At 45.1% G+C, this 10,319-nt stretch overlaps 1 protein-coding gene across 3 annotated transcripts in view; it reads right to left on the bottom strand.

Moving 5' to 3' along the window:
- Positions 1 to 7,446: 7,446 nt before the first annotated feature.
- emsy (EMSY transcriptional repressor, BRCA2 interacting) overlaps positions 7,447 to 10,319 on the bottom strand; it is a 20,274-nt gene continuing 17,401 nt past the window's right edge. The window contains exons 19-20 of one of the 3 annotated variants that reach the window (XM_084564236.1): positions 9,663 to 10,064; positions 7,447 to 8,452 (exon numbers count right to left, since the gene is read on the bottom strand). In XM_084564236.1, the coding sequence (XP_084420362.1) occupies positions 8,270 to 8,452; positions 9,663 to 10,064 (585 nt within the window). In that variant the 3' untranslated portion in view covers positions 7,447 to 8,269. Of the gene's footprint in view, positions 8,453 to 9,662; positions 10,068 to 10,319 lie in introns of all 3 variants that reach the window. The other 2 variants (XM_084564237.1, XM_084564235.1) reach the window with 2 other exon arrangements.

The following is a 10,319-nucleotide window of genomic DNA, read 5'->3' on the forward strand; positions in this document are numbered from 1 at the left end:
CACCCGATGGAACCACTTGAACAGATTTGATGCAAAAGTCCATTTTAGGTATATTCTGTGGGCTGAATAAACCAAACCAACTTCAGCAGCAGGTTTGATGAGAAAAACTCCCCTAATCTTTAAAACTACAGTAATAGTTTCTTCTTGTCAGTGTTTGTTTTCTAACGGTAAGATTACTGAACTGGCTAACAATGAGGTCAACGCATGGTAATGGCTCGACGGATCGCTGAGCACAAATTGCGACTGACTGACTCGGAGCCTCCGTCCTTTTGCTTGCATAGTTAAGTGATCTCCTGGAAGATCAAGTGAGACTACTGCCCTGCAGCTTCGTTTATTTTTCCAGCGCTGTATCAGCCCTCCGTGAGCAATGGAAGCTTCTCTTCCTCTGGGACGTGTGGGATACTAATCGCTCACCGTCTGAAGAAGAAGAAACTATTTTCCTCCAAGCTCAAATCTACAACATCCACATGTGTATTCGCCAGACTGAAGCTTGACCACTTCACCAGAGAGACAAAACAAAAAGTTCTGGAGGGCTCCTATCACCTCTCACAGCTGTACCAACTCCTCTCAAATCCCGCCGTCCTTTAGTGTGACTCCACCGCCGTTTCTTTTTTCTTGTTTATGAGGTGACGAGAGATAGAATCAGAGGAGGCCCACGGAAAACATTTGTGGTTCCTAAATTGGAAGCAGGCCTCACTTTTCCCTCCCCTCCGTGACTGGCCATCGAGTCATAATTGAACCTGCACTTATCATGGTTTGGTCACGCTGAGATCAAGAGGACGCCGTTAGAAAGGTGGGGCGAGGGGGGTTTGATCAAAGCAGGGGTCGGGTCGGTTAGTCACTGGTGAAGAGGCAGAAAGTGAGAAGAAAGAGAAAGCACGATTTGTTGGGACGCTGACGTGAGATCAGGTTCTCCAGCTTCCTCCCACCGTCCAAAGACATGCTGGTTAGGTTCATTGGTGATTCTAAATTGGCTGCAGGTGTGAGTGTCTCCCAGGGTGAGTGTCTTTAGGAACCAGCGCCACTCGCAACCCTTCGCAGGACAAGCTGTTACAGAAGATGAATGAATGAATGAAACTGTTCGCTCAATGTTTCTGTACCAGTTGTAGGTTGCTGGCTTCAAGCCCGATTGTTTTGGGGTTAGTCCCCTTCCCTCACCACTAGTCCTCCAGGTAACGGATTACAGTCTCATACCACGTGACACCAGACCGGTTTCGGGTCGTGTACAAGCTGCCGCGGCACGTCAAGCCTGGCCAACGCCGGCCAACCCCTGCTACTGTGTAATGAAAGCTTCCCCCGAGGGACAACATTTCATACCAGCGGTGCGAGACGGTTAGAAACTGTTGGAGCGATTAAAAATGTGTATTTATAGTCTATAGTTGTAATTGTATGTGTCTTAATTTTGCATTTGAAGTTAAAGTGGAGAAAAATGCCAAATAATGGGATTAAAAAAATAATTAATCAGTTTTTCTGGCAAAAATATGTTCCTGGTAACAGGATCCATTAACTAATTAATTAAATGAACCTCCAGCCACTTAATTAGACTCCAGCGTCTCCAGTGTGAGGATTTACTGGAAATATTTTAGCATTTGAATGGTTGTCTGTCTCTCTGTGTTAGTCCTGTGTTAGACTGGAGACCTGTCCAGGGTGTACCCCGCCTCTCGACCAATGACAGCTGGGATAGGCTCCAGCAGACCCCGCGACCCTTAACAGGAACAAGTGGTTACAGAAGATGAATGAATTAATTTTAGCATTTTAGGTTCCTGGATAAACAAGAAACTGAAAGGTGTCCCACTAAAACGTTTAATTTCATTGGGGGGAATAATTAAATAAATCTCAAATTGTTTAATAAATCAACAGGTTATAAGTTCTGATATTAAATATTAAAATAAGGAGATTATATATTGATATATCGATAAATAATCGTTGCTTACAACCCTTAGTTCTAGTTCTATGAAAGTGCACTTTCACCAACATGAACTATAGGGATATAAAACTATAAAATAAAAGTCCTGTCTAGAAGAAATCAGTTATTTCAGTTCATCTTCAGGTGGACATCATTGTTGACATGTTTCAGTCTGAAGCTGTGGACCCTATCATTCCTGTCGAGCCATGCGGCTAGCTAGCAAGCTAACATAGCTAAATGATGCTACTGCTTCCATCAAGTCAAACGAACTTCTTTCATTTTGCTTCTGGAGTCGATCTGTGCTGCGTTCAAGTCACGTCAGAGGATTTTAATATAACTACAGCATCTCAGAGATGATGATTCAGAGATGTTTACATCTGTTTCAAGTCAGGAATCTGCCTCCGGGAGTATCCCGGGGGAGATGGATGTGCACGTTGCCCCTCTGTGTGTTTGTGGTGATCGGCTGTGCCTTGCTCCACGGTCTCCAGCTTACGGCATCTGCAGTAATCCCAGCGCTCCTACGCAGCGGCGCTCGCTGTCCCAGATTCATCAGCGAGGGCCATGGGAAAGGCCAGAGGTGACTCCCTATTTCCCGCGTGGATTCATCGGGATGTTTAAGACATTAAAACCGCGTGTTTAATCTTGAGCTGCTTTGTTGAAGGAGGGCAGCAGACAAAATGCAAACAGGACGCACACTCAGGACAATGGTATTCTACATCCTGCATCGGCAGAAATTAAGAAACAAAAAAAAAAAAAACTCAACTGGCTTTGAGGTCTTTCCAAGAACATTGTGTGTTCAGGTTGATTCAGTTTGGAGTCCGGCTGTTTGTTTTACGAGCAGGACGAGATCTTGGGCATATGGTTGTGAGATAAACACCAAGTGATGCCAAAAAGTCCATTTTAGGAGGAAAATTTGTTTGGATTTTTGTTCTCTGATGAGGAAGCCTGGATGTTTACAGATGTTAAAGTGATGGTTCTCTTCATTTACCTGTGTCAGCAGCAAGCTGGTGTCACAGCTCAGCAGAAACCAACATTTGAAAACTCTGGTTCAGTCTAAAATATCTCGGCGGCTTTCGGATGGATTGCCATGTAATTTGGTTCAGACATTCATTCTCCTCCTGCTCCAGATGTACAACCATCAGGCCAAGTCTGAAATCTGTTCAATACTTTCGCTTGTTAATAATAATTACGACCGCCTGCAGCCATTAGTTTTACAGACTCAAGCGTGGTTGCATCACGCTACTCTGAGCTTTCCAAGTGGGACTGAAGAACTAATCTAGATCTCACCCCGACTGAAAGGCAAAACAAAAAGAAACGTAACAAACTCAGGCTCGAGGAATGCTGCTCTGGCCCCATGTGATGAATGACAGACATGTAGGAGGAAACTCCTTCCACGACCCTTTACACCCCGTAATATTTCCTACAGGGTTCGACTGTCTCTAATTGTTAACAAAAATGCAAACAGGGCGGCAGAAACACACTCTCTCTCCTTCCTGGCGTGTTTCTGATCTGATCCAAGCTGTTAAACACTGACTCAGTGAATCAGAGGCAGCTGGACGTGTTTGGTTTTGAGGATGTTTCACTCCTTATCCAAAAGGTTTCGTCAGCTTTTCTACAGAACGGATGATGGAACAGTCGAGCCTTTTTACAGTAAATGTGACTGTAAATGGAAAAAAAAGGGGAACTACTGCTTTTACAACCTGGATGTTATTTCTGGCATAAAATACGATCGTTTACTCACCTTTATAACTTTGGTGACATTTGGAGTCGTACGGATATTTAGATGTCTGGACTCAACAGGGAATAGCACTAGTGTATCATAACAAAATATGAAATGAACGAGTTTCGCGGCAGATAATGCGTTATTTAGAGTCACTCCCACTATATGGATATACGCGGCGCTCCACTAGATCTAAATATCGTGAGTAAACGATCGTATTTTATGCCAGAAATAAGGTCCAGGTTGTAAAAAACAGTAGTTCCCCTTTAAGAAGGATGTATTTTTCAACAGTTTAGTGCATGTTCACAACTATTAAATGAATATATTTGGTAAGTTTGGATGTTTGGGGTGGTGGTTAGCACTGATGCCTCACAACAGGAAGGTTCTGGGTTCTACTCCGTTCAAAGACATGCTGGTTAGGTTCATTGGTGATTCTAAATTGGCCGTAGGTGTGAGTGTGAATGGTCGTCTGTCTCTCTGTGTTTGCCCTGTGATAGACTGGAGACCTGTCCAGGGTGGACCCCACCCTCTTGCCCAATGACAGCTGGGATAGGCTCCAGCCCTCCCTGCAACCCTTCACAGGACAAGCTGGTACAGAAGATGAATGAATAAATGTTTGGATGTTTGGTACACGGCCTACCACACAAATGGTTAATTTCACCGGCTGTACAATCGTGAAAGAAATGAAAACCAAACTAATTTCAAGCCTGGTGACGACGACCTCCTAGAAACGTCTGTGAAGGTTCTCAATCATCCAGGTCATGGTATATCCAAAAAGAAGGACGATACCAACGTCCAAATCTTAGCCAGAGAAGACCGACAGTTTGAAAGAGGAGTTAAGGAAACCATCTATCCGTTAATGGAAATTAGCTGCACCAGTTTCTGGTTGTTAACGGAAAACAAACCAAGCAAGTTTCTGACGGGTCACCCACAGAGTTTCCTACTTAAACCTCAAACGTCCCACCAGTCCTCTAGAACTGAAGAAGCTGCTCGGATGAAACGTCTTCTCAAAAGAACTCTTCAAGTCCAGTTGCCTTTTTTAAAAAAAAAAAAAAACGCTTCTTGGATATCTCCTAGAAATCCCGTCAGTACTAAATAAATTTAGATAAATTTATTTCAAATTACGATGACTAACATTACGGCACAGTGGCGAGGTGACAGCTGCGACCCTTCATTGGAGTCTGCCGGAGGTGTTTGGGGTTGACGGAGGTCGTACAAAACGTTCAAATCTCACAGCCTGAATCCTGTCTGATATCATGAAAAATTACAGTGTTTTATTAATAATGTGCCCCTGTGAACTTTTACTTAAACTAAATCTTTAATAACTAATGCTAATCTTAGCATACCACCGTGAATTATGCATGTTAATATGCTGTTTTGGTGCAAATAGCATGTAGCATATTAGGTGTTAAGTAAAAATGCTAAAGCTAGCGATGAACCCTTGGGTGTTTGAGGATGAACCCTCAATAAAACAATATGATTTGTCCTCTGACGACCATGATTGGGGTATTTCACTCTAAATCATGCTTTTCCCCAAATCCTCTTTAAACACCGAGGTGACAGAAAAGCCTCGTAGCTGTTTCTCAGTCAGGTGAGTCAGCAGAGCAAACTGTGCTATCCGTCGGGACCCTGACTCTATGTTTTCCAAGTGGGGGGGGCGACGGGTGGAAGGACGGTAAGTCAGCATGCTCCTAAACAGAGCCACATGTCCTCAGGTTGGGGCCAACCAATCAGAGTGTGCAGGGCTGGATCTGAGCCCCCCCCCCCCCCCCCCCCAGGAGCCCCCTGGATCACTTTCAACGTGGGGAGGAAGAGCGCCAGCGCCGGGCTGGACTCTACCAGGGAGTTTACAGTGAGGCTTTTACAAGCGTGCAGAGCCAGCAGGAAAACAAAAAAAAAAAACTGACTCCACGGCACGGTGTCCAATAAACACGAACCCTGGCTCAGACGGCTTTTATAATGCACTAAATATGTTCTTATATTTTCAAGTAGGAGCCACTATAAATTCCAGAAGCGGCTTTTTGGCTACCCGAGCTGATTTCAGGCCAAGTGTAAGTAGATATATGACGACTGTACTTGGCCAGAAGCGGCCCATGACACTCTATAAAATCATGTTTTAAAATTCTGTCACAGAGCAAAGGGTGGGTAATTTGTACACCGCAATGACTCGTGTCCAGCTGTCAGGTTTAATACGTTCGACTGCAAAAACTCAATCTAAATAGTCAAAGTACACATCTATACCGTGAGCCGACCTGTATGTCATGAGTGCTGCAACAGAAAACACACTGGAGTAAGAGTCTGCCGCCATCTGAAGAGGTTTTATAGACGTTTCCAGCTGCCAGATATAGATTTTAGTTTAATTATCTTAAGTTTGGTTTGTTTGAGGCAACGCCAATGAGCATCAAAGAAAAACAAACGCCAAGACAACGATCTAATAGTCTTGGATCACTTTTTCCACCAATCAAGGTATGGACTCCTCCAGACCTCTAAAGGTGGTACCTGGGTTACGTTAGCATCAGATCCTTCCGTCCTGCTTTAAGTTGTGAGATTGGAGCGTCCATGGATTGGACTTGTTTGTCCAGCACATCCCACAGACGCTCGATTGGATTGAGATCTGAGGAATTTGGAGGCCGAGTCATCACCTTAAACCCGTTGTTGTTGTTTTCCTCAAATCATTCCTGAACCATCTGAACCTCCCGTAGCCGGGAGCGTTGTTCTGCTGAAAGAGATTAGGTCTACTAACACGGCTCATGATGAAATCCATATGTTGGATTTCACATGCGATGGAAGAGTCAGAGACATTTTTGGCGTAAACAAAGTCAAGTCCACGACGCTCGGATGATGTGCACACTTGCTCTTCTTAGCATCTCTTGCAAAAATCCCACCGAAACACTTTCTCTGGCCCTGGTAGATCTTTGTTGGGACATATTCAGATCCCAACGGAGCGACTCCAGACCACCTTAAGAATAACTGCGGGAAGGGAAGTTTGTCTGGCCACCACGTCCATCATGAATACTGTATTTATGGAGGCGGCACGTGTCAAAGTAAGATCCACGTGAACGACAGGACTCAAGATCTCCCAGCAGAACACTGACCGAAGCAGTGGTTCTCAGAGAAGACGAGACCACAGTTCATTGGTGTAGTTTACTGAGGAGAATGACTATGATCCACTCTGGCACCACTGTACCTCAACAAATCAATTATCGCCAAGGAAACTAGTTGAGCTTCGGCGCCATGAAACTGGGAATAAACAGCAATGTGAGATGAACACTGTATTTCTGCCTTTAGACAGTGGAGAACATGCAAACTCCACACAGAAAGGAACCAGTCAGTCTATGGAACCTTCTTGCATTGAGGCATCAGTGCTAACCACCACGCCACCACTGTGCCGCCTTTATGTAGTTCAGCATACACCAAGCAGCAGACGCTATTTAAACCTAAAAGACACCGCTCTTTATTTAAACAGATACGGTTCCTGGATTGCGTTTTGCAGTTCCTTCCCTCAGAAAAGAACCATTACGTTTTTGACAATGACACCAAAACGAGGCTTCCCTCTTAACGGGAAGTGTACGAGGTCGTATTTTGGTTTTCAACTGAAATTCAACAGTAGCAAGCAGTTCCACCCACCTCTCAAACACTGAGTCGGCGTTGTGTTGCGTTGCGTATTCGAAATGTCAGTTACGCAACTTGAGAGAGGACCTTAAGTGACTCAGCAGAAGCCTTTATGATGATTCAAAGCAGTCTAGATGTTTTACGTATTAAAAAACTGAGGCGCGGCTGCGGTCGCCTTATTTTGCTGAAACCAGTAAAACTCCACGGACTCATTCTACTCAGCTGATTTATTGTGCAGATTAAATGATTTCTCTCAACTAGGTATCTAGTTCGGGAAGGTAGAAAACGAAATGCATAGTTTAAAACACACTATGCAGAAACAGATCACTGCAACTTTTATCAACTCCTGAATATATCTTACAAAAAAAACAAAAAAAAAAAAGTACATTGGTTATTTTTTTTTCTTTTCTTTTTTTACACATTACAGTTACAGTGAGCAATAACATATGTTGGCCTCTATCTGTTCCTCTAGGACTCATTTCTGGTTCCTCACAGAAAATGCTGCTGCAGCTTTATCTTCTCTTCTGAAAACTCAAATCCCGTAAGCGCCGGAGAGACTTTACAAAATCCGATGACAAAACTACGTCTGTTAACGGGGGAGTCGCCTCACAAAACTCTGCGTGATGCAAGTGTGATTGGGCAACAAGTATTCGAGACACTCGGGACGAGCGTCGACATAAATGCGGTAATCTGAGCCAGCTGCGTATCTCTGAAAAATGTGGCCCCTGGTATAATCCCAGACACCGCGAATGTGTAAATATCTTGCAAAACCCTGCAAGTAGTATAAACGTCAACGCGCCGGAGAGTCCGGTGTGTTTGGAGAGGCCGCTTTCCAAACTAATCCTTTCACCTCGCACCAGCATTTAGCAATAAAAAGCAGATGTGCAGTTAGTAGCCGGGAGGAGGAGAAACTAACAAACTAATCTTTCACAAACAATCAGTAATCAGTCTTTGTGCGCTGCTTCGTCCGAGGCGTCGAGCTTGCAGAGTCTTGCTCTTTCAAAGTGAAAACGTGCTGTGGCGTGGAGCGGCTACGGCTGGTCGGGGGGGCTGGCCGCCGCCGCCTCGTCGTTGCTGCTGTCCACCTCCTGCTCCATGGGGCTGTCCTCCTCCAGCTGCTGGCTGGTGTAGTTAGTGATCTCCAGGAAGCCGCTGGGCTCCACCACCACGTTGGACTGGCTGGAGTCCGGCAGGATGGAGTACTGAGGAATCACCTACAGGCGTTAGTCACATCAGGGTTTCAGTCAGACACGTATCAGGGGGTCAACTAAGGATATAATAAAACTTATATATAACATAGGTAAAAATCACCCCGTTACTGAACTTCCTTCTAACATTTCTCCTTCCTCTTCCTCTTGGCGCCTGAGACTGTAAACTCTGTTTTACGAGACGTTTCAAGAGATACTTGGGTTTTTTCCGTCCTTGTTGACACGCCTTTGTTTCGGCTTTAAGGTTAAACGAACACTTGGAAACGCGGGAAGGAAACCCCTTGGGAAATTTGCTTATTCACTTTCTTGCCAAGAGGTAGATGAGATGATTGATACGACTCCAGGAAACGGTTTTGGTTTCAGGAAAAGTACGACTTGTTACTCTTATTTTAGATTTTCATTTTGACACGCGTCAAAAATGAGACAATGAGCTTCAGAGGAGCTGACGGCGTCGGCCTGCTTCAGCTGTTGCCGGCCGTCATGCTACGCGAAGCTAAGCTAAGCTGGAGCTAGCCTGGTAGCTGTCGTTTCAGGCTTTAGGGCGTTAGTAGCTTTATCCGTTACTCGTTTACCATTAAACAACTTCTGCGTTGCGTCTTTAGCGACATCAACAAACACCGTCGTCCACACGGATTGTTTTTTTTGAACCGTCAACCTCCTCGCCTCTTCTCAACAAACTATTCATTCTCATTCCAGAAACCGTGAACGTATGAATAACGAATGATGCATCATAGAAAGTCCCAAAGAAACGCAGCACTATCTGAGTATTTGGAAGTCAAATGCCATGCAGCTGGTGTTGGGTGACATGAAAAGCTGATGTAAATAAGTCACCGTCACACTCTGTGTTTCTGTTTCTGTTTCTGTATTTCGGGTTTGATCAGATCTGATGTTCAATAAACAGAGTTATGTTTGCTAAACTGCTCTTCTCCTAATAACAGCTGCTGGTTAATTCTGTTTTATTAACCACGGGAAATACAATCTATAAAATAAAAGCACTGATAAAAACATGCGGTTCCTTTCAAAATAAAAGTTAATCTTCTAATCTGGAAACTCGATCCTGTTCTGTTCTTTGTGCAGCATGATTTATCTGCATACATCATCACAGCTAATGTTACAGACTCATATTGTGTTCGGATAGAGACGTCCGTGTGTGTGAGAGACATACTGACAGCCTGCGTGATTTATTACCTACATCGGTTTCTAATTATCACCTCACCTCAATAACCTCCAGATCCTCTTTGCTCCTCTGCGCCGCGAGGCCCTGCATGCAGCTGAACTGCTGAGTTTTTGCGTGGGAGTGATGCACGGCGGCCCCGGAGCTGCTGATGAACTGGCCCGAGTCCAGGGTGCCGGACACGGCCTGGACCTCCAGGGCTTTCCCCAGAGGGCCGCAGTCGCTGGAGGAATCCACCACCATGGGCTCCGTGCTCGGGTCGATCTCCGCCTCCATCATGGAGATCTTCAGGATGTCCGACACCGAGGGCTTGTCCCCCGAGGGCCCGGAGCTCGACTCGGGAATCAGCTTGGCGGTCGCCTCGCCGCTGCTGAAGACGGGCGCCGAGAGGTGGGAGCTGCCGAAGGTGATCTTGGTGACGGTGGCGCTCTGCGTGATGATCGGCTGCTGCGGTGAAGAGACACGGGGAGAAAAACATGAGAAGAACTCCACAGTGACGATCATAAGTACGTCTGCAGACAGTCTGAGGACAAGATGTGTGTTCACGATTAAAAGACAGACGGCGTGGCTCTGTGGACACGCACTAAAGTTTTATTCCAACACGAAAATAACGGAGGAAGCAGAAGAAGAGATTTGCAGAACATATGTTTATGCTCTAGCAGTAAAAACGTCTTAACTTTGGAGCAAGGATTTCCTCTC

The sequence above is a fragment of the Chelon labrosus genome (genome assembly GCF_963514085.1).
Source record: "Chelon labrosus genome assembly, chromosome: 17".
Classification (NCBI taxonomy): Eukaryota; Metazoa; Chordata; class Actinopteri; order Mugiliformes; family Mugilidae; genus Chelon; species Chelon labrosus.